Genomic DNA, 16,145 nt, shown 5'->3' with positions numbered 1-16,145 from the left:
CTGGGTAAGAAAATTGATGCTGCGAGCATATTAACATTCCTTTTTTTATTCCTTTTTCTGAGGTCATTTTGGTTTACATTAAAAGCTGTTGAACGAGGATCGTGTAGCCTACCTGTTCAGCATGCCGTCATGCAGCCCACCACTGAAATGAAATGGACCTCTCAAATTAAGCCCTCTCTTGAGATTACTCCATACACCCCTGGATTGAGCACTATTGTGCATCACTCCATTTGTAAGATTAGATAGGGAGAACGATTTTAAGAAATAATGTTAGCTATCATGACAAGGTTTTACCTCAGCCAGCTTTTTATAAACTAAATATGAGCAAATTGAAGATAAGTAAATAATCCCTCTTCCCTGAGGCAGTGAAAGTCTGGTGGATCTTATTTCATAGAAACCCGCTGCAGAATCAGGCTCTGGTAAAAAGGCAGCGCTATTGAAATTGAATTTGGATTATCCAGCGTGAAATTCTCCAGACTGGAGAGGCTCGAATATTTTTCTGAAGTTGGCGTGTGTGCATGTCCTGCAGGGGAAGGAAGCAGAGCCAGAATTTCACACTGCTATCTGAAATGGTTTCAGAGATGTTATAAATGTGAGTTGTCACCAATGTTTTTGTCTTCAAAGGCATCCTTTGAAGCTATTTAAACTGTCTCTCTGCAGACACACTGCACATCATCACATTTTCAGTGTGAAATCTCTTCACCTGTCCTTACAACTTTTTCTTCACGTCAGGATTTATTCTCCACCCTTTTTTTTCTCAGTCAACTTTCTGCTATAAAGTTTAAATCACTCAAGGCATATGGTTACCCAACTAATCACTAAAGAAACAACTCCTACTTGAAGGTCAAAATCATTTATTTAGCAGTGGTGGGCTTCCTTACCTGCAATAGATTTCTCTAACATCAAACAAACAACAAGGATTTCATTAAATCAAAAGAAAGATTAACCAGAATATAACTTTTTATTTCATTAATATGTTACTGTGAGGTTGTAATCTACTTATTAAATGTAGCCCAAAAGATGCTTCAGGATCTCTTCTGAACTATTTGCCTGGGGAAAACTTATCCTTTACGTCAAGAAGTAGTAAAACTAAAGGTGATATTTGACTTTTTTATGTCATATTCTTGCTTGTGTTTACTTATCTTGTCCTTTAATCACCTGAACCTTTTTCTTTCAAAAATGCAATAAGCTTCAGATAGCTTTGAACTTTATTTCCTTTGGTCTTATTAATTCTTCTCTCAAGTTCAGTGGTTGCCAATTAAATATTTAACACAACAATAAGATTGTGCTTTTTGTTTCTCACCAGTCCAAATCTATTATTTAAAAAAGAATGCATACCAGTGTAGCTGAGTGTGTAGGTTTGCAGTAAAATGTTTATGATTCGGGTTTTTTCTCCTCCTCAGCGTGGCCGCTCACAGTAAACAGAATCTGATGACTGTGGCCAACCTGGGCGTGGTGTTTGGTCCGACATTAATGAGGCCACAGGAGGAGACCGTCGCTGCCATCATGGACCTCAAGTTCCAGAACATCGTGGTAGAGATCCTCATCGAACAGAATGAAAAGGTAACAAACAAAGAGTGGAATTCGCAGTGCACACCATTCAGTTTGACTGTACTGTTACAGAATGTAACCTTTGGAACTGAGCACTCCTGCAAAACTGAGAATATCTGCTCATTACATCTTCTAGTAGAAGTCTTAAGAGTAGAGAAAAGGGGTCTTAAAGTGATGTATGTTCTTTTCTTTTTTTTACCAAAAGGTCTGTTTGATCTGCACTGTTCATGATTCATTCTGTCAGTGTAGTTTGCACATAATTGTGTTTCCATTTGATGTTCAGAACTATGTTTAATAAAAGCAAAGCATCTAGCCTCCACAAAGTCCAATCATAGTATCAGATGATATCTGAATCAGGTGACATCATGAGATCAGTTAGCTGCAAACAGCACTTTTTGTTTACTAACCTGGGTGGTTCATGTAATTACTTGGTACTGAAGGGTAATAAAAGTGCAAGCAAAGCAGAGAGTCTTATGTTTTTATATGCTGGTTGCATGGCACCCAGTGCTTTTTTACAGTTGTTTTGAAGTTCTGTATTTTGCTCTTAAGTTTCGATTTGGCAGATTCTGTTGGCAGGAGGTGCATACGCTGTACTGTACCTCAATTAGGGATGATATAATGCTCTTCTCTTCTGCAGTTCCTATTTGTTGAAGTTTTTAGGCTTATATATATTCACATAAACATCCTGCCCTATCCACATCATAGTCTGCTTCTTCGAGCATATACATGCATCCTAGTAAATAATGAGTACTTTGTGCAGTGTTTGGATATCTGCATATTGGGGTTATGTTTTTCTTTTTAGATAATGTACAGAAATCAATTGTCTAGATAGTCAGACTTGTACTAGCTCAGACCCTTTCGAGAACATGACTTTCCCTCATTTGTTAAAAATGTAAAGAGTGGTGTTAAGCAAAAGTTAAATATGCCCAATTTCTTAGTTTGGCCAACAGGGGGAGCTCCAAGTGCTCATACCAGGGTTAAACACAATGATATTCTCTTCATTTTCACTTGGTTTATAATTCTGCAGATTATCATATACATCTCATTTGATTTGGACGGTGTCTGCCTAAATATGTTTATTTTGGTTATGAGTTGTTTCATAACCTGTAGGTCATGGGATCATGTAATCTCCCCAGAATGTCATTAATCAGTGCCAATCCTCACAGGGGGGATAATTGTCTGTGTCAAAAGGGAAAAAAGGGTTGAGATTAGTTTTTTAATCTGTTTGGAGCAGAACTGCACTCTGCATAGAATCAGATGAAACCAGGAGCTTTTAGTGATTATTTTTCATTTAACGGAAGATGATGAACATCTCCACCCATGCTCACAAATCTAAAATGGGGTGTGACAGAATATAGATGCCTGATGAACACCAACATTATACACAAATGTGCTAAAACACAGCCGCCGCCACCACCAGCATCAGCAGTGTATACTGTGAGTCTCTGAGACTACCCAGAGGTACCTAACAGCGTCCAGGTGATAAAGGGTGTAGTGTTGGAATGCAGCATTTTTGAAAAGTACATCGTGTTAGAGCAGGGGAAAAGTTGAGCAGACAGACAGGCATTAACTTCCCTTGCAGCTTAGTCCCACTCTAGACTGTTGATACCCCCAGATACCAACAGTAGACTCTGTTTTACATTCACCTCCATCTGCAGAAAGAGGCGAGAGGGAGAGAGCCAGGCAGCAGCAAACTCTCAGCCATATCAGATTTCTCACTTTTTCTATCTGCCTCTCTCCTAGAAAACTTTCTCTCTCTCTCTCTTCCTCTAGTTCTATCTCTCTTTCTCTCTATCTCTCTTTCTCTCTCTCCCTCTCATGCCCCCTCCTGTGTCTACCTCTCCCGTTCACACTCTCTCTCACTTTCTCCGCCACTTTTCTCTCTCTCTCGCTCTCTCTCTCTCTCTCTCTCTCTCTCTCTCTCTCTCTCTCTCTCTCTCTCTCTCTCTCTCTCTCTCTCTCTCTCTCTCTCTCTCTCTCTCTCCTCCCTTCCCCACCTCCCTCCTCTCCTCGTCTGTGATCCTTTCTGAGGCTCTGCTGAGACTTCCTCCTCCTCTGCAGCCCTATTCTCTTTTAACTCTACATCAGAAGTTTATATGTAAACACGGCCTGGTGTAAACAGGCTGAGAAAGTTGGCCAGCCATCCTCCAGTCCAAACCCTGTTTATTTTACTCTCTACTCTTTGGAGAGTGGGTCAGTTTCTCTGAGGAGGAATGTCACCTTAACTTAGACCCCAGATATCTGGACGGGATGTGACTGCGTTACATGTGGAGCTGCTCGTGTTTATTTTGGCACCAACTAAATCTTCTCACATGCAGATTTTAGGGTCCAATCATTGAGCTGCTCAGCTCTCCCCGAGAGCACATGCTGTGGCTGCAAATGGCCTTTTTCATTCATCTACCACCACCATATGAAGCTTTTTAAAACCGGTTCACTAAGTGAAGTCAGCTGAGGACATTCTACTGCTTCTGCTCAACTCTTTTAGAGTTTCTTTACTGTATTTTTGGTTTTGGTAGAGACTCACTCACATTGTGTATTCAGATCTTTGCAGATGCTCCAGAGTCATGCCCTCTTTCACCTGCTGCCCCAATGTTCACCGCCCCCACAAGGCAGTCCAAGAAGCTGAGTCGACAAAATCGGCCCCTGGCTGTCTACAATCCACAAGCCCTTGACATTCAGAATGGTAAGGCAAATGCACATCTGTATACTCTAGCACCTCTGTAACATATGGCTAAAGTTCCTTTGTAATTCAATTTGATTTTTTCAATCACCTCTTTCACTGATTGACACGTCTAAGTCACTCTCCGTCATTTGAATGATATTTAGTAGAGTTTGTTTGTACTTTGTACATACCATTTTTACATGGCTTATGTGTCATAATAATAAATAATTTCCAATAAGATGTTCCGTTAAATATGTCCCTCCCCGATCTAGTTCAGTTACAAGTTAGCATTCAGTTATTTATTGCACTTTTGAAATGTTCCCTTATTTCACACTTTTGGCTACTCTAAAGCTAAATCCCCTCGTATTATTTGCATTCAAAAGACAAAACAAACCAAATGTCACTCCACGCAAATGTTTACAGTTTCCATGTAAAGGTGAGCGAACTATTTAACTTTTTTTTACTATAGCCATTGTATATAGGGCACACTATAACAGCTGGGCTATCTGACGCCTCTTTATTAATTTTTTAAATCGCGATAATCGCATGCTATTTTGTCCCTTTATCTGTGTATAACCCCTGCGGTGTATCCCTGTTGTATTATAGAAGTGAACACAGCCTATACTGGCCTCCCTCTTCGTGCTTGAAGCAGTTTATCCAGCTAGCCAAACAATCTAACATGCTCAGAGAAGACTCTTAAACCGAAAAGGTTGCGTTGTCCTTGAGTTTATTGAGGGGCATGAACTGACTGTGAAACTGCAACACAAATCGATACAAAATTATACATGAATACAGGCTCTTGAACTTAGATTGTCTTACAACCGAAATCATTACCACAAAAACTGAGGTAAGTTAAAATGCACAGATGTCATCAAACAACATATGTAAATGAATACAATGAAGAAGTGCAATTAAAACACTTAAATGTATATAAAACCTATGGAAATCTGCACATTCTCCATGCTAAATGATTTCCAGGCAGCAGCTGAAAAAACAAAATCCCCAAAATACATCTTAAAAAAAGAAAGCTAGCTAATTCTTTAACTTGTCTTGTCTTACTTGTTTACATAGAAAAAAAATGTAATACTGCTCAGTGAAGTTTTCACTCACTGAAACATAATTGTTAACTCACTACAGTAACCTTTGTAATGCTACCAATGCGAGACAATGATGGAAAATTCTTCAGAATGATGCTACAGTTGTACTTTTCTTAAAGAGTTTAAACCAAATCTGGACAACTAAATGAGTTCAGTTTCTGGGTTAAAGACAGTATTAATGCACTTTTTACTTGCTGTACTGTACCTAACAAATTGTTAACTGCTGATCTGTAAATTTGTTCACTCACTCATGTGTATGGTTGACTGTTGCCTAGTTACCACTAAGAACCATTGCGGTGTGTAAAGATGACATACTTAACTCAGTTGCCTCCTCTCTCAGTGATATTATGTGGACAGATTTACATTTGTGTGTACTTGTTTGCTTTTAAATGCGTAAAATTGAGCTCATTTCCTCTGATACTAAATATAAAACGTAAACTGGTCACCTGAACATGTGACCCTAACTCCTTTTTCTGATCTTTGGCCAGCCAAATCTCTTCCCTTCCACAACACAAAAAGAAGTCTAAATCAGCTTACCAGATTGCCTCTCTTAACCTCCCTCACACCAGCTTTTACCCGGGGGGTATTTTAATATCAGGGATGAAAGCCGTAATCCTTTTCTAACCTTTATTTAAGTCCTACATAATGGTTTCAAAGTACATTGTCTCAGTATGCAGTGGGTAAAAGCATATTTAAGGATGATACAGTGGAACAGATACTAAAGTGTGTAAGTATGCAAGTCCTTTTGTGACACTGCATGTGTCAAACTTCCTTGCAGACATGTCGAGCTGAACAGTGTTACAGGTTCAGGTGATAATTCACTGCAGGTTTATTGCTAAGAGTGATACTGTGAAAATGTCAAATAAATAAATATTTGCTTCAGATTATTAAATGTACTGAAAGATTGAGTTAAATATTTACTTTTAGAAGCATAATGATAACTTCATCTAAGTAGGCAGAGGCTTTTTAGTGAATATTTGTGATGTTTGCGTACAATTATAATGCTGATAGAAAAAGACATACAATAAGGAATTAACTGAGCAGAGGATTACAAATGAACATGATTGGTTATTTCTCTCTCAATATTTCTTACGATACACTCAAAGTTTTTAGATGAAATTATGTCGATTATGCATCTATCTTTGTTTATCCAGTAGTGTTAAAGCCTATGACCCAATGATGAAAGGCCCTGCATTTTCTATACTACCAGAGGAGTTATATTTGATCATTACAAGTTTTATAAGTCGTCTTGTCCATCCACTGACTAAAGAGGGTTACTATTACTGAAAAACAAACAAACTAAAAATCCTTAATTTGACTGAGCTGACTAATGCAACATATGACACTGAGGGCGCGCTCGCTCTTGGCAACCCTTACCATGCCTAAGCACCCTTGACCCAAAAGTCCAGTTTGTTTAAGCAGTGTGAGTGCTCCAATCTGAGCTCAAGCACAGTACACTTCCTTGGCCCTGGCACGCTTGTAAGAGGTGTGCTTTGGCATTACAGTTCATGCACGAGCACAAGCACGGATACACAACGTTAGCCTAGTGTGAGTGCGCCCTAAACATCTAGCAAATAAGGTCAAGAAAATTAAAAAAACAAATTTGCTATTACCACTTATTACTCACTTACCGCCAAAGAGGCAACATTGGCTTTTGTTTTAAATGCGTACCCAAACCTTCCACATAGTCTGTGCGCGCTGCGTTCCATCAACGCCACGGCTTTGCGCCTTCATACAGAGCGCCCTCTGCCCTACTGGGTTCGGGTTCTGGAGTGTGAGCGGAGCAATATGCAGCTGTACGCATGGGTTCACAAGATCACAGGAGAACTATAAGATCACACAGGAATAAAGAGAAAAACGCGCAAACAACAAGTTGCTTTTTCTATCTGAGGTTGATTTGCTGCTCATTCGGTGCCTGTTGTGACGTAATGTTGATGTGATGGAATATATGATCAGAAGTCTGAGTGGCAGAGACGAGCTGGGCTGCTAGCAACCTCCAGAGATGGAGCTGTGGGTGCTGTGGAAACGCTTTCATTGACTAGAGTCAGAGCGAATGGCGACATAGTGGGCTGCTCTGACAAAACGTGACGTGCACAGACTGTGGAAATTGGGGGTTAGATGTGTTTGCTGGGAAAAAAATGAGAAATTATTCAAATAAACTTCAATTTAACATTTGCTTCTTTTCTGCTCCCATCTCACAAAAGAATGATTCCTACTTGACAGTAAAACTGAAATAAAAGAGTTTCCCTTGTGTGTCCTAGATTTCTGTCTATAACTGAAACACTGTTATTATGAACAAAACAAACTTGGTTGTAAGTTTTGCCTGTTTGACAGCGGTTTGATTTTAAAGTCCCCTGTCGATACAGCATCGCCTTATGTATTGATGAATTATTCAGCTGCTTCATCAAGCAAGCTATCATCAGTAAGCAGGAACGAGCTGAAACTTTATAGTCAAATATAATCATTGTGAAGAGTTTGTTCATTTAAAGAAGCAATGCGTCTGTTTTTTACTCTCATCTTAGTGTCAGCTGTTGCAGACGGTTCCAGCTTAGCCACAGACGAGACTTCAATGGGCAGCAATGAGTCCGTATCATCCCAGTCATCATCCGCCTCGGCCTCAGAGACATCCACAGAAAGGAGTGACCATGCACCGGTTAAATCCAGCCTCAGCTCGGGCAGCAACTCCAGGTGAGTGCTTCTCTATGCTGACATTCCAATAAGTCAATATGTGACCATTCAAAGTCCATTCAAAGTATATAAAGTAAATGACAAGACTAGATTGCAAATGAAGAGTGCAGGTCTTTTCTCAAAAATAAGTATACAAAATTCATGGCTAAACTGTTCAACCAATCTCTATTGTTCTGTTTTAGCATGTTGTCAATAACTGGTATCTGCTATCATCGTTTACCTGATTACAGAATGATTTTCTGTATTGTTTTACTTCATTCACGCTTCATATGACTTGCTAAACATGTCAGATATGTGTGCAGCAGGGAACAAGTTTGGAACTGAGATGTACTACAGTGACTTCAGACAAGAGCATTTTCACTGCACAAGAAGACTTCCTAGTACAACATCAGAGTGTTACCCTTAGTAGAGTTAGTTACAGTTATTTGAGTGTTATTAGTGAGAGGAACCTTTGTGAAACCTTTTTATTGTTCGGTAATATTAGTTGTGTGTATCTTTGTCGGTGTTTTTTCCGTTTTGTTTATTTTACCCTCTTTTGTGACACAATGTTTGTTATAGGGCTATCCATCACCCTCACTTACCCTGACTGAAAATCCAATACTTGAGTATCAGTTCCATTACTGCCAGTAATGTTTCATATTACAGCAGAATAAAATGCCGAGTGAACCCTTCCACACTTGCATGCAACACTCTCCAGTAAGAGTCTGAAGATATTGGTTCTTAAATCTTGCTTCCGCTTTCCCAGGAGATGATTAGATTTGAAATGTAGTCTGCCTTTGTAGAGGAGTTGACTAGTTAGATACATTTTTTACTCCTACATGGCTTTTTAATTGCAGTTTCATTCAACTTTAATGTGTGGTTGGGGCACACAGCATTGTGACTGATCAGAGAGTATTTACCAAGCAGTAACCATGATGTCATAATCATCAACAGATAAGATTTTGGTACATTTTAATGTGTAGCTATACATATCAGGGGAGGCTTTACATCTGTAGTGCATTCCATAATGTTAACTTTTTGTGTTTCTCTGTCTGTCTCTTGTTCTAGTAAGGAGATAGAAACAGCTTCAATGTAGTAGTGATGTGTTGCTTCCCTGGCTTTCCCTTTTCAGTCCTCACCCTCTCTTCTAAGTCCTTGGTCCTTTTTTGTTGTTTCCAGCCCATGCCTCGTCTTGAATGCTGATGTGTGAGGGATGAATTATTGGGTTATATTGCAGATGTTAGACACTCTGCTGTGTCATGTCTACAGATTCACCTTGAAATAGACTTTCTCCTCATTCACCGTCCCTTTCTCCCTTCTCTGTCAGCTGAAAAGGGCCGTAAAATCAAAACAAATCCACTTCACTACTTGACAGAGGACACTGTAATTCCTCTCCGCTTTGACCCCTGTGGGTGTGCGCCCACCTGTGTGTGTAGGCATGTTTGTATCAACCGTTTTCTCCAAGTTCCAGGATTGGACAGACAAGACTCTATATTTCTTATGTAACCACCACCGTTTTTTTTCCCCCTTTGGGTACTTTTTTTTCTTGCTTTCCCACATATGTGGAATCATGTTGGAGGACGGAAGGAGCAAGCAGGAGGGGGTCATAAATCCAAGCTCTTATTTGTTTGGGAGACAGGTGGCCGAGCGTTGGCTGTGTAAATCGTATTGACATTGGGGAGATATTCATCTTGTTTACCTTTATAGCCGCAGCCGCTGTCCCTTTATGAAGACTTGTGCCATATGTCACAGGGTGTCGCCCTGGCTTTGTTCACTCATAAATCTTAGCATGTGAGATGGTGGAGACCTGTTAGCACAGCACCTTTGGCCTCGGATTCTGCTTCAGCCCTCGCCAAAAAAAAGAGCAGTAGGGATGGCAATTGCTGCATTACTTTCAGAAAAGTGCACTGTGGTGAGCCTGAAGTGCACCTGGAAGTGGAAAAACAGCATATTTTAGTCGGTTTCCTGCAGAAAAGCTGCAGCAAAATCTGCCTGGTCATACACAAATGCATCCTGACTCACGCAGTATCAAGCAATAAGTCTTTGTGGGCTGTGGCATGATTTATCATCTCCGTCATTTTAGTTGCCTTGCCTCATTTCTCCTCTTCTCCCAGAATACAGCTTCTCCCCGTGGTTCTGTTGCCCGGAGTCCTTCCCAATGAGGTTACATGTTTTGGCCATTTTTCCCCTCCTCTCCTCTCCCCTGCTCGTCCTCCATCTCTCCATGCCTCTCACTGGCGGACAGCTGTGGCTCATAAAATGGTGGATCAGAGTTTATTTCCTGCCCACCCAAACTTGAGGCGGCTGAGCGGGCAGCTTGGCACTTGGTTTGATCCCACTTTTCTCCCAGAAACACTTAAAAATCTCATGACCGGCCTTCTTTCTTCAGAGGAAAGATAGTTGATAAAGCGCTCATCTGCGTGTTAGCTCCTCTGTAGGATCAACTAGGCCTGGATGCTGCACGGGTAAAATTCCTGCAGTAATGAGAAGCAGCAGTCGACTTCTGTTGATGGATTTCTCCCTGCTACTAACCTGGCAGCGTGAGATAATGTGATTGTGATAGCTCAAATAATAAACCAAAACCTTCTGTTGCAGTTCCCTTTTGATATTCAATTTCTCCTAATATTTGTCTATATAAGTTCCACTTTAAATTACTATTCGGAACAACTTTATGGATAAAACAAACATCTGGAGAGGGATTTTCAGAAACGCTGCATTTTCACGAGTCCCCATTTACTGTATTTAATCATGTTTAGAGGAGAAGCTTAGCTAGGCCTGTGATGGGTAAAAACAACGGGATGAGTAATTCAAAGCTCGATGCTATTTTTGTCCAAGAGAAATGGCAAACGATTTCCCTCGGTTTGGCTTAGCTATAATTGTGAAAGCAATTTTGGGATGAATCCATTTACCTCTGGTACATTTAGCAAGTTTCTAGGGCAGCCATGTGGCATTTACCGACTCTTCCAGTCAGTTTTTTCAAGCGTCATTTTAGTATGTTTATTTTGAAGATCTACTTTCCTAATAATTCTTGTCAAGCTAAAATAAGAAGGTATGAATGCTAACTTTTCTCAAATTTATTTTATGCATGAACATTTTGTTTTTTTTACTGCTTTGTTCTTTTTTTTAATTTTTGTTTTGGTATCTGGAATGGTTCACCTGCAGTTGGCTGAGGTGTTATGGCTCCTCTGCTCTCCCTTATCTTGGCCGTGACCCAGGCAGACAGTGGTTATGTCTGGGACCAGGTTAATGAGTGGATTTGCTGCACTGCAGTGCACTGTCCCCCCATGCTGATGTGGAGCAGCTGAGCACCACAGTGGACCAACACTGCTGCAGAGCTATAAATCACCAACAGTCAGGCCAGGCCCCGGACGGAACAGCCACCGCTGGGGATGGACAAGCAAACTGAGAGGAAGGCTGGGGAACAAATGGAGGGAGGAAATGATACAGAGTGGGGAATAAAAGCATGAACATGTTACTGTGCGTTCAACTCCATCTACGTACTTCCACATAAGAATCCCTACCATGTTCCCACCTCAAGGCTGCCTTGCACTCTCTCTTCCATCGGTGCCAACGTAACCACTATTCACAACATCCTCTCAACCTCCAGCCCCTCCCCAGCTGCTCCCTCTAATTGCCTTTATTAACGTCTCTATGGGAGCGGCAGCTAGGAGCAATTTGCTCATTATGTACTGTATTAGCACCGGCCCTGGGGCAGGCATGGAACACAGAGGGATGCCTGGCTTAGACTCCTGCTCTCCTCCTCTCCAATCTACCTTTACCAGGACCCCTGCTTCCATCCCGTAGGTCGCCCATACACTCATTGGCCCTGACATCAGCCAGAGTGATACACAGCTACCTCTGTTACTGAAGAAGCCTGTGGTAAAGGAGCTAAGAGTTATGGTTGTCTTTACAGATATAGAAGTCTTATACATTACTTCGGGTATTAAACATACATGCAAGGGGTGACAAATTAAAGAAAAATCAACATAAAGTGGGTCACCCTAAGCCTCCAGAAGAGATTAATTGCACCTTGGCGTCGATTCTACACCAATCTGGAACAAGACCACTATTTAATCAAAAGATATTTGCTCATTTAGTGTTTTGTGTGGGATGACGGGGGTTGGTGCTGTCAAACGTGTCGGACCAAAACACACAAAGGTGACTCAAGACCATAACATATGTTCCGGCAGTGTCATACTCATCAAAGTCTTCAATGACCCCATGCACTGGGTTACTTGAGGTTTAGTTATTCCCTTTATTCACATGCCTTTTCATAGTTAGACACATTGATGATAATAATGAAGATACGCATTTTGTCTTTGGTCAGTCAGGATGGTTTTAAATGATTGAAACTTTAATTGTCTTTACAGTCAAAATTAGATTTGTTGAGTTATTGGGAAGATATATATTGTTTTGTTTCTCTCTGCACACAGGTTTGAGTTACAATTTTACTTTTGGCTCTCCTCTGAACAGAAAAGCAAACAACGGGTCGGCATATGAATATTCCTCAAAAATGCAACCTCTATGTTTCATTCATGACTGTTTGCATCTGTCAGTCGGCATCCTCTACCCATAAATTCTGCACATACAAGTCAATCCAGATGAATTTAGACAGAGAATTCATTACCTGCCTGGCCTGTTTTCTCTAGACAAGTTGACAGGTTAAATGAAGAGAATCTGTTAAAGTCAAATTAAGCACATTAATATGACAACACTAATATTAATACTGTTACTATTTGGCTGCAGTAATTGATCACAAGAACCCTCCAGACTATGATACACAAAGGTGAAATAAATGTTTTTTTTATGACTTTAAAATTCAGACCTTGAGATAAATAAATCAAAGTAGCTCTTGATGCTTACCTCTCAGGTTAATACAGGCTGCTGTTCAAGAGTCAGTCCTTTTCAAGAGGCTTTCTAGCAGATGGAGTGGACGGATTATTTGATTTATGGAGCCTGTTGTCCTTGTTATGGGGATAAAAACTGCAGTCTGCTCACACTGACAATACAAAGTCTTTCCTGTTATTACTGCTTTATGATAGGGTGAAAGATGGGGTTTTTATTCTGTTCACATTTCAAAATGTAACTTACTTTAACAATAGTTCTGTAGTGCTGCATTTCAATATTTTACCGACTCTTAAGACTTACATTGACCAAATTTTGCCATGATTGAGGGTCATTTGACTCATTTGACATTATATCTTGGGACATTACATCAGGAGTTATGTTGGGAGATGTATGATTGGAGTTGATGTTATAATCTCACACTCAAAGAGTTACTCACCCTATTTAAAGTGTTGGATTGAATTCCCATCCTCTCGTGACAAGGCTGATTTATTTAAACAGTACATTCCAAATAGAATTGATTCAGTGAGGCAATGACATCTCAAAAGTAGGAAAAAAAAAAAAGATCTGCTCTGAAAATGACAATTGATGCCCCATGTAAGTGCATATTCACATATGACAGACCCTACTGCCTCTAATGTTGCTATTTAGTTTTTATTCACTCCTGTACTGCTATCATTTATTTTAATGTTTTATTTTGATTTATCATTGTGTCTAATTGTTACTTTTTGCTCTTTATTGTTCAATTGATGGAGGGTTGCACACTCAGTGTAGTTATACCTGACACAATTTAAAATGTATATTACAATAAAGATCACTGTTAAAAGTGAAATAAGGCATTGGATTGGTGAAGATGTATAGTCTTGCGTGGTCTCTAAACAACAAGTTGCTAAGAGTAGCTAACCTGTTGCTATGGCTCCAACCCTGACCGCTTTATTGATGGGGTTAATGGGTCCAAAAAAAGCTACCACTCATCCTGATTTTTATTTTTTGTCTAATAGACTTTGTGTCAGTGGGGGAAAAACACGATGCTAAAGACTTCTGGGTAAATTAACATGTGTCAGTCGAGAGACAGCACCTTGAGATGCGTGTGCGTGTGTGTGTGTGTGTGTGTGTGTGTGTGTGTGTGTGTGTGTGTGTGTGTGTGTGTGTGTGTCATCTTCAGGTCACCTGCAGCAGAAGCCTCCTTGTCCTCTGCTGGAGCTCTGGGAGAAAGTCAACCTGCTGCCACCACAGCTGCGTGTGACAAAGAAAAGCTGGAGGAGAGGTAAGAAAGGGTCCCTGTCTTTGGATTCCTTGCCTGTTTTCATTTCACTACTTTCTATCCTTCTGTTTTCTCAAGTCATTTTCACACTCACCTATTTGTTAAATGTCACGCTCTTAGATGCTTTCACTCCTTTGCTGTATTACTCACTTGCTTGTCTTATCTTGCCTGTTAACTCAACAGAATTCCCTCGCTCATTTAACAACTACTCGCAGTCCTTCACAAAACTATTTCCCCCGACTTTCTTCTGGTTTTCACCTTTGAGGGATCTTGCAGCAACCTTCTCCCCTTTCTTCAAAGATACACACAGGAGTACCGGATGTCACACTGAGACTAAATGATGATGATTTCAGAGCTTTCAGATGCTAGCGAGGAAATTACAAACAGCTTGGTTATTCTATGGGCCCTCCAATTTGAATATACACAGACCTCATTTTTAACCAAATGCAGTTTTTGCTGAAGTGCATTCTTCCAAAATTCTGAATTCAGGAACTCGGATGAATATTGTTGTATTGACAACTCTGTGACCACAAACTTTTTTTCATTCAGTTTGTATATCTTCTTTCTCCTCTCTCATCCTACATTGTTGCTGCTCTGCAGAAAGAATATGAAATATTTATCAGGGCATCGTGTGTTGAAGGCACAACTTCTATATGGTTATGTTTCTGGCATTCGAGATAACGGTTTTGCAATTGTGAGCAAAACAACCTTTCTGTGGAAACAGTTTTTTATGTTTTTTTGGGAAACTCAATGGCATAAATACTTCCTTTTCCTCACCTTTTGCGGAGCGATGAATATGGTTTCTTTGATAGCGCTCTTTTACATCACACTGATTTAAAATACAGCTTCTGAGCTCACAAATATGCATTTAGAAGCTGAAGCACGGCGCAGAGGGATTTCTATTCTACCTCTGTTTGTGTGCAAAGCTACTTTAGAATCCCCCCGACACTTTTTAATTATCTCACCATAGATGGTTGTCTGCTGTGCAGGACCTGATGTGTGCCTGCCTTTTCGGCTGTACAAAACCTGCTACAAACAGCGCTGCAACTCTTTGTGAGTGCATGCACACGGGTGCATGTGGGTGTGTTTTCACCCGCTCGCTGCTCCGTCTAGACAGAAGATAGTGCAGGACAGGAGTATGTAGTGGCCCTGGCTTGTCTCTTGGTACTTTTTGCTTATTTTTCAGCCTGGCCCATTTCTGCTGTTTCAGGCTAGTGAGTGAATGAACAAGCAGGCCCCGGGCCCAGATTGAACTGTGCGGTAATCCTCCCAAAAGCTCCGCCAGCTCACTGATTGCCTTCATTTTTCAGTGTCACCAGCAGGAAAGCCAAGGCAGTGTACCCATGTGAGGCTGAGCACGACTCTGAGCTCTCCTTCCAGGTCGGTGCAATATTCAACGCCGGTAAGTGTTATCGCCTACACCAGTCGCTCACTCAGAACCAACCCTGGCATATTGGATTTGGAGGAAAACCGAACACCCAATCTGATCTTCAATCGAACACGGAGATGAGACGAGCAGAGGGAGAACGGGGAAGTGTGGGGAGAGCGTAGGGAGGGGAGGGAGGCACAGATTTGCTCTTCAGTGAGTCTGGAAGAGGCTCCACTGAGCTTTAATCACTCTCAGAGGAAATGAGGATTTTGTAGTTCCTATTTTTTGTCCAAAACCCTCTTTTGTGAGACACAGACAGTATAGAGATACTATAGTCCTTCCAGGGAATCAGTGGTCATGCCTGTGATAGGATCCCTACATGCATTGCGGCTTATTGGTTGTTATGGCCATTTTTTTTCTTTGTCCTCTATTTTTTTTTATCCATTTTTAAACCTAGCAGTCTGTTGGGTTAAAGTAAATGATGTCCCATGAAACATTCAGTGATAAAGAGTTGTGATCTGTTTGTCAAAAACAACAGCTGCCATTGTTATGGCTCATACACATTCTATTTCTTTATACTGTACGCATAATCTTCCTGTTTCGATTTTTTTACATTAAATCCATCAGTTTCGCTGTTAGCTAAAGAGGTTATGTCAGGATAACCTGCCTACAACAGCAAATTAAATTTAA

At 40.7% G+C, this 16,145-nt stretch overlaps 1 protein-coding gene across 3 annotated transcripts in view; it reads left to right on the top strand.

The window, feature by feature from the left end:
• The window catches only part of arhgap10 (Rho GTPase activating protein 10), a 51,980-nt gene that overhangs the window by 31,831 nt on the left and 4,004 nt on the right, over window positions 1-16,145 (top strand). The window contains exons 18-22 of one of the 3 annotated variants that reach the window (XM_061057165.1): window positions 1,404-1,563; window positions 4,093-4,234; window positions 7,833-7,998; window positions 13,988-14,089; window positions 15,397-15,488. In XM_061057165.1, the coding sequence (XP_060913148.1) occupies window positions 1,404-1,563; window positions 4,093-4,234; window positions 7,833-7,998; window positions 13,988-14,089; window positions 15,397-15,488 (662 nt within the window). Of the gene's footprint in view, window positions 1-1,403; window positions 1,564-4,092; window positions 4,235-7,832; window positions 7,999-10,098; window positions 12,796-13,987; window positions 14,090-15,396; window positions 15,489-16,145 lie in introns of those variants that run through there. The other 2 variants (XM_061057184.1, XM_061057175.1) reach the window with 2 other exon arrangements.

Source organism: Labrus mixtus, chromosome 2, assembly GCF_963584025.1.
Source record: "Labrus mixtus chromosome 2, fLabMix1.1, whole genome shotgun sequence".
Lineage (NCBI taxonomy): Eukaryota > Metazoa > Chordata > Actinopteri > Labriformes > Labridae > Labrus > Labrus mixtus.
The sequence above is the reverse complement of the archived record's forward strand: the minus strand, read 5'-3'. Positions and strand labels throughout refer to the sequence as shown.